Source organism: Vespula pensylvanica, chromosome 24, assembly GCF_014466175.1.
Source record: "Vespula pensylvanica isolate Volc-1 chromosome 24, ASM1446617v1, whole genome shotgun sequence".
Taxonomy (NCBI): domain Eukaryota; kingdom Metazoa; phylum Arthropoda; class Insecta; order Hymenoptera; family Vespidae; genus Vespula; species Vespula pensylvanica.
In genome coordinates, this window is record NC_057708.1 from 1,882,769 (window position 1) to 1,897,798 (window position 15,030).

At 32.4% G+C, this 15,030-nt stretch overlaps 1 protein-coding gene across 4 annotated transcripts; it reads left to right on the top strand.

Moving 5' to 3' along the window:
* Positions 1 to 138: 138 nt before the first annotated feature.
* Positions 139 to 14,707, top strand: LOC122636994 (uncharacterized protein ZC84.1). 4 transcript variants are annotated; one of them, XM_043828762.1, is made up of 11 exons: positions 139 to 381; positions 747 to 929; positions 2,117 to 2,485; positions 6,588 to 6,729; positions 9,223 to 9,659; positions 9,809 to 10,352; positions 10,445 to 10,688; positions 10,782 to 11,050; positions 11,118 to 12,905; positions 13,000 to 13,457; positions 13,835 to 14,707. In XM_043828762.1, the coding sequence occupies exons 4-11, from the start codon at positions 6,627 to 6,629 to the stop codon at positions 13,997 to 13,999; spliced, it is 4,008 nt and encodes a 1,335-aa protein (XP_043684697.1). In that variant the 5' UTR covers positions 139 to 381; positions 747 to 929; positions 2,117 to 2,485; positions 6,588 to 6,626; the 3' UTR covers positions 14,000 to 14,707. The 4 variants fall into 4 exon arrangements, with proteins under 4 accessions (XP_043684697.1, XP_043684699.1, XP_043684700.1 ...); XM_043828764.1 differs by having other exon boundaries at positions 2,117 to 2,272; XM_043828765.1 differs by lacking the exon at positions 2,117 to 2,485.
* Positions 14,708 to 15,030: the final 323 nt, after the last annotated feature.

The window sequence follows — 15,030 nt, forward strand, 5'->3', positions numbered from 1 at the left end:
TTTTCTTACGTAGTTCGATAATTAAATAACATCGAATGATAATTTAATCTATACATTTTCTATTTAATAATATATTTTTTTCTAATTCCATAGGTCGTACATAAAAAACTCTAATCCAATTGAAATATTCTATTACTTCGTTCTTCTTGTATCGTGTCGATTTCAAATTTGCAAATTTCACGCCAATATTCATTCTTACGAATTTTCAGAATATATCACAGATGTCGCCCCAATGGCGTTTTATTTATTGCAAAAAAAAAAATGTCAGAAATTTTCATGGATAATATACAAGTTATAAAAATATTTATAAATATAAGTATTCTTACTTTTTCATTTCGAAGATATAATATTTGACACACGTGGAATGAATAAATAAAATGAGTAAGTAAAAGAATTATGTGAAAAGTATCTTATATTTCAAAGAAATAAAGAAAAAACCAGTCTAAATAAAAAATTATGTTATACATTTTAGAAAGGAGTAAATAATAGAATAAATATTATTATTATTATTATTATTATTATTATTATTATCATTATACATATATTCATAAAATCTATGATTTTTCTTCTAATACAAAAACTTATAGAACATTAGACGAGAAAATTAATCAATATCATACGATCAATTTGAAATATTAACGAAATTAACCTAAATCCATATATAATAGATATTCATAAATCGAACGAATTAGGAAATAAAGAAATAAAAGAGTGTACATATATACATATATATCGTATATGGACAGAAATTTAGGACGAAGATTCTAGAGGATCCGGCTATGATACGTGGCCATTGCTAGAAGATCCGCACGAAGAAGGAGAAGGAAGAAGAATGGAAAGGAGAATCTCGGTCAGTGGGCCTTTTCTCATATCGTGATGGTGTGGGGCCTCGTTCGTGGCTTGGGACCACCTAGGAATTTCTTGCAAAAGTATCCAATCTTCTAAAGAATTTTCTTTCTTCTTAAATTCTTTTTCCGGTTCTCTTTTGTTCATAATACAGAGCGAGTCAAAAGTTCTTAAAAGATATTAAAAAAATCGATTACTTTTTTTCATGATTTTTTTTAGGCTTATAGTTAGGCTTGTAGTTTTTCTGCAAAAAAGAAAAGAAAAGAAAAAGATTAACCTTGAATAGTTTCGTAAAAGAGTAATTAATTTTTATAATCATTTAAAAACTTTTGGGCCATTTTGTATTTCTAAAATTTTCTTATTTCTGAGATATATTTCATGTATAAACGTATGCGTTTTGTACGTGATAATATGATTAAAATGTTCCATAAAAGTCGAATAATATACGATCGAATAATATACGATAAAAATTTGCTCGTTTCGAAAAAAGAAAATAATGGGAAAATAGTGTTCGTATTTCGTAAAAAAAAAAAGAAAGAAAGAGAGAGAGAGAGAAGGCCAAGTGGTCTGTATACTTGATTGCATGTGCTACGTTCTGATAACGGACGTTGACTGCGGCAAGGTAATTCCGGCTGGTTTTGGGTCATTTGGTCGATCGATGGTCCGTTTCGTTTGTTATAGAAATGATCGGACACGATCACTGAGAACTTGATTAATTCTATAAAAATCTGAAATTGATTCGTAATAATCTTGCGTTGGATCATTTATTATCACAGTTCTCGTAATCTATCACATTAATTTTATTACGTTTTTTTTATACCTACGCATTATCGTACTAATATCCTTGGAATATAATTAGAAAATAATTTTTATTATGTAATATTCTCTTCTTTTTTCTTTTATTTTTAACATATATCAATGTTTTCTTAATTCGAATAATAATAATAATAATAATAATAATAATAATAACAATAATAATAATAATTCCTTAACAAAAATATAAAATATAATATAATTATATAGAAGATAAAACATTTCCAATTTGAATTAGGTCGAACAAAAGGAGTTTGTTAAATAACAGAATTACAATTTTTTATTATTCTTCTTTTATTTCAAAACGATTCAATTATCTTCTTTTTATATCAAATCTGATCAATCTAAAAAAGAAAGGGAAGAAGAAAAGAAAAAAGAAGAGGAAATAAAACATTTCGAAAGATCTAAACGCAAGGAATTTGGAATATTGATCGAAATCGATCGCGCGTTGGAACAGGTCGATGGCGTTCTCGAGGTATCCGAAGAACGATCGTCGAGAAGAGCGTTGAAATTTTATAAGGGGGTCATCATACGAGGCCAGCTCCGGTCTGGTTGAACGCATCGAGCCAGGACAGTCTTCGGTCGTCGTCCGATCTGGACTGAGCGGCGATACGTAAGAGTTCGAATATCTCTCTCTCTTTAATATCCGATGTGTAACGAATGTGACACGAACGGTTTCATGAAATTGTGATAGATTTTTTTTTCTTCCTCTTTCAACTTTTTACAAGTGCGATAAATAAATAAATCAATAAATAATCGGAACTGTGCAATAAAGAAGAAGCTACGATACCATCGTATCATTCTATTCGAATAAATTATTCTCAAGGTGAGGATTAATCATTATATCGATCCTTTCGCGTCATTTTTTTTCTTTTCTTTCATTATTTATTTCTTTCATTATTATTATTATTATTATTATTATTATTATTATTATTATTATTATTATTGTTGTTGTTGTTGTTGTTGTTGTTATTATTGTAATTATTATTATTTCATTCTTACAATTATAGATCGGATCATTCAATTCCATGTGTACACATTCGAGCACATAAAGATCTTATAAAATTTAAATACTTCTTTCAAACATATTAAGAAGACAAATATACATCCATACATATATTATCGCGAGATATTAATATTTTAATTAATTGTTATTACTTCATTGATTTATTGATGAAAAGAGAAATTCCTCTTCGCAATCGTACTATGTGCCTTGTATAGATACATATATACGTATATACATTCGTCAGGAACGTTTTCACATATTACACGCACGTGACGCTCTCTCTTTGATTAAAGTTACCCACAAGAACATTCAAGTCTAACGATAAAAAGAGAAATACATACGTACTAGGGCGAGAGATTTTCTTTTCCTTTCTTTTTTTAATTTTTTTTCTTTTTTTTTTTTTTTTTTTCTATTAATAAGAAAAGAGAAAAGAAAAGAAAACAATTGTTTGTGTAGTATTTCGACATTCCACAAACTCTTGTGTTATATCATTTGATAGCGAACTTTCGAAACACACATTTCCTATGTACAACGTCGTTCTAGCCGTAAATTGACGCTAGTCAATTAATTCTCGTGAAATCCATTCTGTTTCCGTTTACGTCTAGTATACTTTCTAAAATGCGTCTAGATATAGAAATACGTATAATAGATACACGAAACGTCTTTTGAAAATTACCTGGTAATCTTTTTCATTTGATCATTTACACATTATTTTATAATATATATATATATATATATATATATATATATATATATATACCGGATCAATATTTATTTAATACACCTTTAATGTTCTTAGCCGATGCAATTTTGTCGATAGAAAAGAAATTTGCTCTATCTATAGTATAGGTCGTTTTAAAAATCAATCAACCTTTCTCGAGACTCTTTTTATGCTATTTTTTAGTTAGATCATACAACTACAAGTCTGAAAAGTATATTAGAAAGAGTAATTACTTTTTTCAATCATCTAAAAACTTTCGACACATCTTATTTATTACTTCAAAGAATTTGTTGATATTAAATTTTTAATATTTTACACGTAACTATTTTCTTGCTTAATATTTCAATATTCGTTGCAGATATACACGCATATAAAAAACAAATCAATTAAGATTAATCAGCTTAGTTCATGAATTGCAAATAATAAGAAAATATTTAGATCGTGTTTGAGAAAACTTAAAAGCGGACAAGTTTGAATACTTCGACACGAATCAGAGGAGCCGTGGGAATCTTGAAAATCTTGTGAAACTCTACTATATAAGAACTTAAAATAGAGACATCAAAGCTATGAATCTACTGACCTCTTCTTCGTGTTACTTGTACTAAAAACTTATAATTATATTACTGCACTTAGTTCAGAACGACCTATGCAAAAGGACATTTTAACAGGTTCTAGAAGCAATGAAAAGTATGTACTAAGCCGGCCAACCTAGGGTCAAGAATTCCAGTTAAACGCTTATTACTATACATATTTACACAGACGTAAATATATATATATATGTGTAACACATAAGTACATATATGTCCTCAAAATGACAGTACATTCATATCTCGTATTTCCTACTAATTTTTAACATTTATATCTTATCCTTGTCAGTTAATTGTAAGAATGAGGATAATACAGAATGGGCTAAAAATTCCTATGTGATTTTAAAAATCAATTACTCTTTTCCCGAAATCTTTCCAATTGCTCGTAGTTAAGATTGTATCTTTCCAGAAACTTGTAGTTTTACAATATGAGAAAAAAAAGAAAATTATCCTAATAATTGTCGAAAAGGAATAATCGATTTTTAAAATGATCTGTGATTTTAGATTATTGTGATATAAGAGGTATGCGCGAAACTGTTTGATTATTATTAATAAATGACTTCTGTCATTTACTATCAATGAATATAGTTTCTTATTTATGACTTAAATAAGTATCCTTATTAATGATTTACGATTAATGACAACGGAAAGAATAGACAACGGACTTTCATAAGAAAAGAATCTTTTTTAAGAGCGGATTTCGAAGAAAGTATTCCACCGATGACGCAGAACGGGGAATGTCATACATACATATATACAAACGCAGTGTCGAGTACGAGAATGACAATAGAAAGTTAGCAACGTAGTATAAAAGGTATCTACCGAAGAGAGGTGTACAACTGACCCGGAAGAAACGTCGATGACGAACTGACCCACATCCGGCATTCTCTTCTCTTAAACTTATTCTTTTATTTTCATCCATCCGACTTTTGTAACTTTTGAACAAACCGTCATATCATTAACATTCATATCTTCGTTTATAATATTCGAGCTCATAGAATAAAACGTAATGCATGCATTGAAATTTAAATTAAACGAAAAGCGAAACACGACAGTGATATATCGTAAATGTTAAAATTCAAATAAAATCGTAACTGCATATTACTGTAATAATTACGTATTCTCCATTATTATTATTATTATTACTGTTATTATTATTGTATATGTATAATTCTATATAAATGTAATATATATGTTATGTATATATCATGTATATATATTTATATATACTATATATTATTATTTTTGTATTCTATATATTATACTTCTATATATGTATATTATGTATATATGTATATATTTATTTATGTATGTATGCATGTATGTATGTATGTATGCGTCCGAAGGGAGTAGACATATTAATAATGAACTAGTAACTTGGACGTAAGGAATCAATGTAATTACTTACACGTTCGACCCACTGAAAGCAACATCGTTTCGTGAGCCACCCTTCATGCATTATTTATGAGACAGGATACACCCTAAATTTAAAGGCTTCCCAAAGGATGTTACCGTCGGTAATTTCACTGTAAAACAACCGCAGTCTCTCTGTTTCCCTTTTGAATTAATTCTAACATTAGATTCAATATCTAAAGAAATATTTTATTTTGGTTACATATATATATATATATATATAAACGTTTATAACTTTAATTATTAAAAAAATATTAGTTATATTAGTTTGGAACATATACCTGTGTATTTATTTCAAGAGAAATATATATAATATAAGAGAATATATAATATATAATAATAGTAATAATAATAATAATAATAATAAATAATAATAATAATAACAATATATATGTATAATAAATATGTAATAATATATTATTTGAAGAAAATATTTATTATATACACAAAGTAACATTTTTTTCTAAGGTAATCATAATATGTAATTATGTAATATCAAAAAAAAAAATTCAATCAACGTAGTATTTTACTACATAATACTAATATCAATTTGGTTAGATTAGTGTAAATATTTCTAGATGTTTAAATGGAATGTAGAAATGAAAAAGAGAAGGGAATTGGTCCGTGACGATTCTTACAGTCGAGTTCACTTCATGAATAACGTGGCAAAGCCCATTAGAATATTATCTACATAGAATAACAAATAAGAAGAAAGAGAGAAAGAAAATGTAATTTATTATTATTATTATTATCATTATTATTATCATTATTTTCTTTGTCTTGCTTCTGAAACGAAAGAAGAATACAGGATGGGTTAAAAGTTCTCAGACAGATTTTAAAAACCAATTATCTTTTTCGAAACTTTTCAGACTAATCTTTTTTCTTTTTTTTTTTTCTTTTCTGATTGTAAAATCACAAGAGAGCATAATTACAAGAAAATTTAGCATGAAAAGTATCTCGAAAAAGGATAATTGATTTTTTTAAATCGTCCAGGAACTTTTGCCTCACCCTGTATAATATGTCTTCGCTTGCGTGCTCTAATGACATTTGTGGTTTTATTCAAAAAATTCAATTTTAAAATATAATTTACTTATATATGAAATAATTCTCATAATGATCACCACAATATATATGTGTGTGTGTATGTGTGCCTGCGTGTGCATGTAAATATACTCTCATATATGTATAATATATTTTACAGATATAGCGGTTGGTCAAAACACCACTTGATGCGTTGAGGATGCAACGTGATCTTTGCAACGGTGGGCTTGCATGCGCCGTTGTGTGGGTGTCATCGACCTGCCTTCTTCTTCTTCTCTCATTGTCATCCTCGGTTGGAGCTGGTATATCATCTTTTTTCTCTTTCATCTAATTTGTTTATTAATTTATTTTTTTATTTTTTACTCGATCGATTCATCCAATTCCAAGGTCTAATTCCAGCACGTTATAAAACTCTTGAAAGAATAGTCCCCTTAACAAACAATGAAATTATTTTGCGTACTACCATCTGGCAGAGGATCAACGGTTGATTGAAGATGGGGAAGATGCAAACGCGTTTAGAGAAAAAAAAGAAAAAGAAAAAAGAAGAGATATAAAAAGAAAAAAAAAAAGGAAAGTACGCGCTCTCGAAACGGACGTGCATCTGCATATAATGCGATGTGGTAAACGTGATCGGATTTCGAAATTATTCTTAAATGATTCTCGTCCTTGCGACAACGCAAGAAACGTTTACAAAACTCTCGATAGCTCGTCCATATTATAATCGATCTTTGGTAGTTGAAAAAAAATTCGATCGATCGAGATTTTTCTTTTCTTTTCTTTTTCAATTAACGTGATCGGATATGGAAAGTAATTATTTTGTTGATCGATATATTTGTTATTGATTTAATTGTTGATCATGTTGCTAGTTTGTTGTAGTATCCAAAGAAAGTTTCAATGTGTGTGCGTGTATATATATATATACTTTAATTATTCATATATATATATATATAATTTAATTATTCATTATTTTTGAAGAAAGTTGTCTTAATTTCGTATGATCAAATAAAAATCCTAGAGAAAGGAAAAAAAAAAGGAAAGAAAAAATAAGAAATCTAAGATGGATACATTATAATACATTAATTTTAAGTATTAAATTTGAATATTAATTTAAACAAGATACACGATGGCTTTTTCATCTTGATTTTTTTCTTTTTAATCTTTGAAGATGTATACTACAGAAGCCATTCTCTGCATTAACTCATCGTGTGCGTTTCTTTCTTCGATGTTTGGACAATGAACACTCTTCCAAGCTTTTCTTAACCGGTCCTTTTCTTCTTCTTCTTCTTTTTTTTTTTTTCTTCAGCATTCGCGGAATCACCCATCTGGTGGAAACTTTTTGCATTTTTAGGTCTTCACGAAGGATGATGTGCACAGATTCTATGAAGATGCTGGCTTTGGAAGCATTCTTTTCCACGGTCGATGGACAATGATCCATGACCATTATTCACTCGTGCAATCATGTTGTTGGAATGGCCGATACGTTGCCGAGTACTCCTTCGGTTAGTTCTCCGCAGGACGTTCGATCTTCCTTGAGAACTATCTTACTCAGGAATTCACTCAACTGACGGTTTATTTCGATTGGTTTTATTCCATCCTAATGGAAGAAAAACGGATGATGATTACACGCTGTTTTTTCGAAACAAGAAAGTCACCATTTTAATCTTTTAGATAGATATCATAAACCGAGTTAATGCGTTGTTCATTGCTGTACATTTGATGCGGTTCATATAAAAAGCGCGTCTATAATACTGCTCTGTCCAGTTTTTGAACTTTCAATTATTATTGATTTTTTTTTTATTTGCGGTTTAGCTGAATTATCGGCGAGGTAATATTATACCCCATTTATATGGTTTAGTATCTACAAAACGTTTCTAACTCCAACTAATCCGCAACAAGCCGGTTCTCTGAGCTGTACGATTACTGCTATGTTGTTTCACTCATCCCGTAAAGAATGTGGAACCGCGTTTTTTAAAATCTCTCCCATGTTTTTATATCTTCTTCCATTCCCAACGAAAATAAAGAAAAAATAATTAGAAGACCTTTGAACTTGATTGAATCTCATACTTTCTAGACATAGATATATATATATATATATATATATATATATATATATATATATATATTTATGCCATTATATATTTACGCTTTCTTTTAATAACTATTTTAAAATAAACGTGTGTGTGTACATAAACCTAAAATCTACCTTTCTGAAAATAAAATTAAATCGGATGAGAACGATTTAATAAGAAGAGTTATTAGTATGCGAAACTCTTCCACGTACATATATCACGCTTCTTGCTTTTTTCGTCTAATCACTTTCGTTAGAAAGCTAGTTATCGTGTCCTCATCGATTTAAATATGTTTCCATTTTCTTTCCATATTTTGTTTATGATCATGTACTTACCATGAGAAATTTATCCTATTCGCTTAAGTTTCTATACTCATAAGAATTTTCAATATTATTTAAATCATATATATATATATATATATATATATATATATATATGCGTTTTTATTGATGGAAATATCCAGGAAACGTGTTTGGTAGCTTGCTTAGGTAAGTATGGCAGTAGGGTGCGAGAAACCGTTAGGATTGACTCTATTTATTTGAATTATTATTATCACCGTGTTACGCACGCGCGATTCTATGTATGTATGCATATATATATATATATATATATGACACATAAAAGTGAACGAAAGAACGTGTCCGCTCATCGATATCTTTCCACTAATATGCGACATTAATAAACACAAAAAAACACTACGAACATGATATAAAATATCTTTTACAGAGTCATCTCTTAAAGCCACAGGTCGATGTCCATCGTTCGAAGAGCAAAACGTCTGCCCATCGAGGTCACCAACCTGTAAGGTAGATTCCGAATGTCAATTATCCGAAGAACGTTGCTGCAAAACAGCCTGCGGATTAAGATGCGTCGGTAGCGAGCTATCAGGATGCGAGCAGTTGGCTTTGGCGGCTGTTAAGAGATTCCGTGCGCTCGACAGATGGACTGTAGTACCGCAATATATACCAAAATGTAATAACAAAACAGGAGATTTCGAGAGGGTACAGTGTGATCCCGAAAAAAAACGTTGTTGGTGCGTCGACGAGAAGATTGGTAGTGAAATTCCTGGAACGAAAGGATCTAACATCGATAATATCGATTGTAACAATCCTCGACCATGTCCAGCACATTCTTGTCGAATGTTTTGCCCACTTGGATTCGAAGTAATTTTTTTTCTTTTTTGATATTCTTTTTTTATATTCTTGTATCCTTCAACTTCTCATATTTTGCTGTTCTAATCAGTAAATGAGGAAGTATCGGCTTTGTTAGATCTAAATCTAATTGATCTAATTGATCCAATTGTAATTTGTAGATCGATGCGAACAGTGGATGTCCCAAGTGTGAATGCAGAGATCCATGTCGTGGTATAACTTGTCCAGGTCCGGGTCAGATATGCGAATTAATCGATGTACCCTGTGCACGTCCTCCATGTCCACCCGTGCCAAGCTGTCGTAAAGCAAAATCTCTCTTCAATGTATGCCCGGCAGGTGAACCTTTGCAAATCACAGATTCGTTGAGGCCATTTTTATGCGGTAATACAGCAGGAAAACCAAGTTGTCCGCCGATGTATAGATGTCTGGTAGATCCGAGACAAGAATATGGAGTTTGTTGTCCCTCAAATTTCAATTTAACAAGAGCTGGTACTTGCCCAAACGAGGAACCAACGATTTGTGGTAGAACGTGTCAACACGATTTGGAATGTCCACCGCCACAGAAATGTTGTCAAAGTGAACATTGCGGTGGTAGTTGTTTTATCCCAGAAGATCTTAGCGTATGTCGCCATGATCGTATGTTAGCGGAAATGTTAAGTATTTCAGAAAAACAAGGCCGAGGTTACATACCGCAATGTACGGAAGGTAAAGAAATAAAAAAATCTTTTCGCATTATATTTTCGAGTACGTATAACCAAAGTGTTTGTAAATTAATAATAAACGAATGATTTTGTTAGAAGGAGAATTTCAAACTAAGCAGTGTTCGAGGAACGGTCTGGTATGTTGGTGCGTCGATGATGATGGTCGAAAGATATCTGGTTCAATGGGACCAGCTGATAAAGTAAATTGCACATCGATTGCCAAGGCAAGATCTCTCTCGACATCTTGCATTCAACAACAATGCGCTCAAGTTTGTCAATATGGATTTAAAACCGATTCTTCCGGCTGTTCTACATGCGAATGTGATAATCCTTGCGAGGGGTATGTATGAGTAAACGAAATTCATAATGCGTTAATTGAAGCGTAATCAATATCTCTCTCGATTCGTTTTACATTCTTTTATTTCTCTTTCAGTTTTCCATGCCCACCTGAAGAAGAGTGTGTTCTCAAACAAGAAACGAATTGTCCCGATTTTCTTTGTCCTACCAAGCCAGAATGTAAAGCCAAAAGAACTTACAAAAGTCCTTGCATTTTTGGCACACCTTTGAGTGACGAAGAAGGTAATGCGATCACGTGTTCTAACAATCAGACCTGTCCATATAATTACGCATGTACGGTGGTACCAGAAGCTGGACAATCGGTCTGTTGCGCTATACCATCGACTGTAATAAAAAAATTATCAAGTAAGTTCTCCAAAGATATGATTGCTTAATGATTTTTATCGACGATATGAATATCAATTAATTTCAGTGTGTGAATATCTACGAGACTTTGGTGAACGAATGGAAGGTACAAGAGAAGGTATGTCCTTGGCTGTTCCTCCACCGCAATGCGAGGAAAATGGTAGTTACAAGCTCTTGCAATGTCATAATGGTACCTGTGCTTGCGTGAATCAACATGGAGTTATTCTGCGTGGCGACGTGAGCCCTGGGACCGATTGTAAAAGTCTTAAGAATCCTTGGCAAGTTTGTACTCCGATATCGTGCGATTTGGTTTGTCCTTACGGTTACGACATAGATACGAATGGTTGCGAGCAATGTAATTGCCACGATCCTTGTAAGGATGTGTCTTGTGGCTTACGGGAAGTTTGCACAATGGTGGACGTAAATTGTGGCACGGGAGAATATTGTCCACCTGTTCCTGCGTGTCTCACAACGAAACCAGGACAATGTCCTTACTTGGTACCAAGTTCGTCGAGCTGTGAATTACAATGTAGTAACGATCAAGAGTGTTCGAGTTCGGATAAATGTTGTTCAACAGGTTGTGGTACGCAATGCGTAGCACCTGTCATGGCCACCGCTTGTCAACATGCACAGGCTGTAGCCGAACACGCAGCTAGAGAGTCTGGTGAACCAGCAAGAAGAATTTATATACCTAGATGTGACGTCAATGGTGCATTCGAGGCAGTCCAATGTCACAACGGTATGTGCTGGTGCGTCGACGTGGAAGGAAGGGAAGCTGCGGGTACCCGCGTTCTCGAGGGTATCATACCGAGATGTAACAAGCCTCAAAGATGTCCAGAAATCGATTGTAAGCTCGATTGTCGATCGGAAGGTTTTGAATTGGATCTCGATACTGGTTGTCCTACGTGTTCCTGTAGAGATCCTTGTAAAAGAGTAACTTGTCGTGGTGAGAATGAAGCTTGTAGAATGGTCGAGGTGGCTTGTAGCATACCACCTTGTCCACCTGTACCAGTTTGTCTACCGAAGAAGGATAATCCATGTCCAAATGGAACGCCGCTTCTAGATCGAAACAGATTACCTGCTACTTGTGGTCCTCACGGTCATCAATGTCCATCTACACACAAATGCGAGTTATCGCCATTAGATGAATACGCTGTTTGTTGTCCGAAGCCACGCGAGGTTTGTTTTGAACCTTTACGAACAGTACCATGTAATACGACGACGATGTTCAATAAAACAGATAGATGGTACTTCGATCCAGAGAAAAACGAATGCAGAATAAAAACCGAATGTACACATGGCCATAACGATTTCTCAAATCGTTTGACATGCGACACCGTTTGTCCTGTCTTGTCTCAATGCGAAAGACTCCGAGAGAAAAATTTGAAAACGTCGCAGAGATTGAAACAATCGACTTTCCTACCTAGATGCAATCAAGATACTGGTATGTGGGAACCCGTTCAATGTTTAGAACACGTCGGTGTTTGTTGGTGTGTTAATAGGAAAGGACAACCTATGAAGGGATCACTTATCAGAGGACTCGAACCAAAGTGTAACTTTAGACAAGCTAGACGAGGTGGTAGAGGTCCTGCGAATCAAGAAATAGATTATAAGATTCAGGCCTTCATGGAAGGTACTTTGTTGGAATTATTAGAGGCTGACGAGAAGCAAATGAGAAAGATCATCGTTACCAGATGCCAAGCAATGAGAGACAGAGGTCATGTATCGGCGATATGCGATCGTCAAGGTAAATTTGAACCTACCCAATGCGCTGGTGATACATGCTGGTGCGTCGACGAAGCTGGCAATCAACTGGTTGGTTCAGAACCATTTTTCAAAGGAACTAACATATGCTGTAAGTAAAGAATAGATCGTATATAACAACAGATACACGTATACGTATCATTCTTATTTTCCAAATGATAGACCATAAACTTTTATTATTTCAGTACCAACTCCAATCGAGGCCGTAGAAGTGATTCTACGTTTTCCAGGAAGATTTTCAATAACAGACAAGGTTCGTTTTAAAGAGGAAGCAAAAAAATTTTTGTACGAGCTCGGTGCAAGGATCAAAGACGATATTGAAGTCGATCTCGAACGTGATTCGGCCTTTTTGAAATTCGATATAATCGGTACGAACAAGGTCGACATAGCTTTTCATTTGGAAGAAATGACAAGGATGCAGAAGCTATTGATGCTTGGGTCATTGGCCGATGAAACGACCTCACGATTCACGCATAAATCTATGCCAGTGGCTGTTGAAAACAGGATCGTCGCGTTAGAGCAACGGGAGATTCTAACGGAAGTTGAAGCACCTGTTTATCAAACAGCCACTTTGGTTTTAGGAGCGGCCAGCGCCTTTGTTATCAGCAGCTTGATAATTCTGCTAATGTTGTATCGAAAGAAGGTATCATTTATAATTAGAATAAATATATGCTCTAAATTATAATATCATACAGATATTAGAATCTCTAATTTATACAAGATGAGGTCTAAAGGTTCCTAGCTAATTTTAAAAATCAATTATTCTTTTTTGAGACACTTTTCAATATTGTAGTTTTACCATTTGAAGGTAATCTGAAAGTGTAATTTTATAATCTTATAATCTGCAGAAAAAAAAAACGAATAAAAAAAAATGAAAAAACAGCTTAAAAGATTTAAAAAAAAAAAAAATAATTGATTTTTAAGATTACCTCAGAACAGTCGGCCCATCAAACTTATATATTATATAATGATATATGCTTATAAAAAAATTTTAATGAGAATATGATATGATTAATACAGATGAAGATGAAGGATCCAAGAAAAACTTTGCCAATGGATCAGCATTTCCTTGCCTATAATCAGCAACCGGTTTACGTAATATCCGGTTTGGAAAAAGATGAAAAGGATGTAGGACAAGCATCGGAAAATGTTAATCTCTCTGAAACAACTGATAACAATGCATGAATGATTTCATTGAGAAAATATGATTATATATAATCGTTTTTCAATCATTCGTGCCTCAAAATAGGATTTAAATATCATCGTTCATATTAATGAAGTCATAGCTGTTTCCTCGTTTCATCATAATTCATAAAATATTTATTCAATATATATATGTAATAACAAAATAGCGATTTGTACAATCGCCGATCGATCAAATTCAGAAAGGAAATTCTTTAATAAAAGAATGTTTGTTGGGGTTGAGCCAAACCAATTTGATAATTTTAAAAATCGATTACTCTTTCGCGAAATAATTTTTTTTTTTTTTTTGGCTTATAATTAAGCTTTTGGTTTTACAAGTTAGACATTATTATTTTACAAACTGAAAAAACAAAAAACGAAGAGAAAAAAGAATTAGCTTGTAAAGTTTCGAAACATAGCAATCGATTTTTAAAAAAATCATTTAAAAACTTTGGACCTATCTCGTGTTTTACAAACATTTTAATCGAAATTAAATACATATCACAATGAATTTGATCGATCGTTCGGTACGGAAAGAGAGTCGAGTATTTCTTTTCGTCTCTATCATCTTCCTTTCAAAGTGATCAATGAAAAGATGTTACTATCATTTAGATGGTTCAACGATATCGTTGCATTGATACACTAATGTAAATATTAGATCCGTACTTTTACCCCTTCGATTATTTATCAATAAAAATCGCGATTTACTTAGTTTCTTTTTTTATTATTATTATTACTTTTTTTTTAACATTACTTTTATTATTTCATAACCTCTTCGTTCGTTTTTTATCGACATGTACAAATGAAAGTATCATCGGATAATACCTCTACAAAATTTAACTCGGTTCTTTATTTTTATTTATAAACTTCCTGCATATGTTCGCTGCATTAAGATCACTCGATCAAAACGATCATCGTTACACTCCTTTTATCTATACTACCAACAAATATACAGCTATTTTCTTTAAAACGTTGTCAAAAGATATCTAAATTTTACGAGATAACCAAATCTTTTGATCGTAAACATATTCAGA

Bases quoted from the DNA above. Each gene is read 5' to 3' on its own strand.
- LOC122636994 (XM_043828762.1), top strand. From the start codon at position 6,627: ATGCAACGTGATCTTTGCAACGGTGGGCTTGCATGCGCCGTTGTGTGG. The intron at 12,906-12,999 runs GTAAGTAAAGAA...TTATTATTTCAG, and splicing joins CAAAGGAACTAACATATGCT to TACCAACTCCAATCGAGGCC. The intron at 13,458-13,834 runs GTATCATTTATA...TGATTAATACAG, and splicing joins TAATGTTGTATCGAAAGAAG to ATGAAGATGAAGGATCCAAG.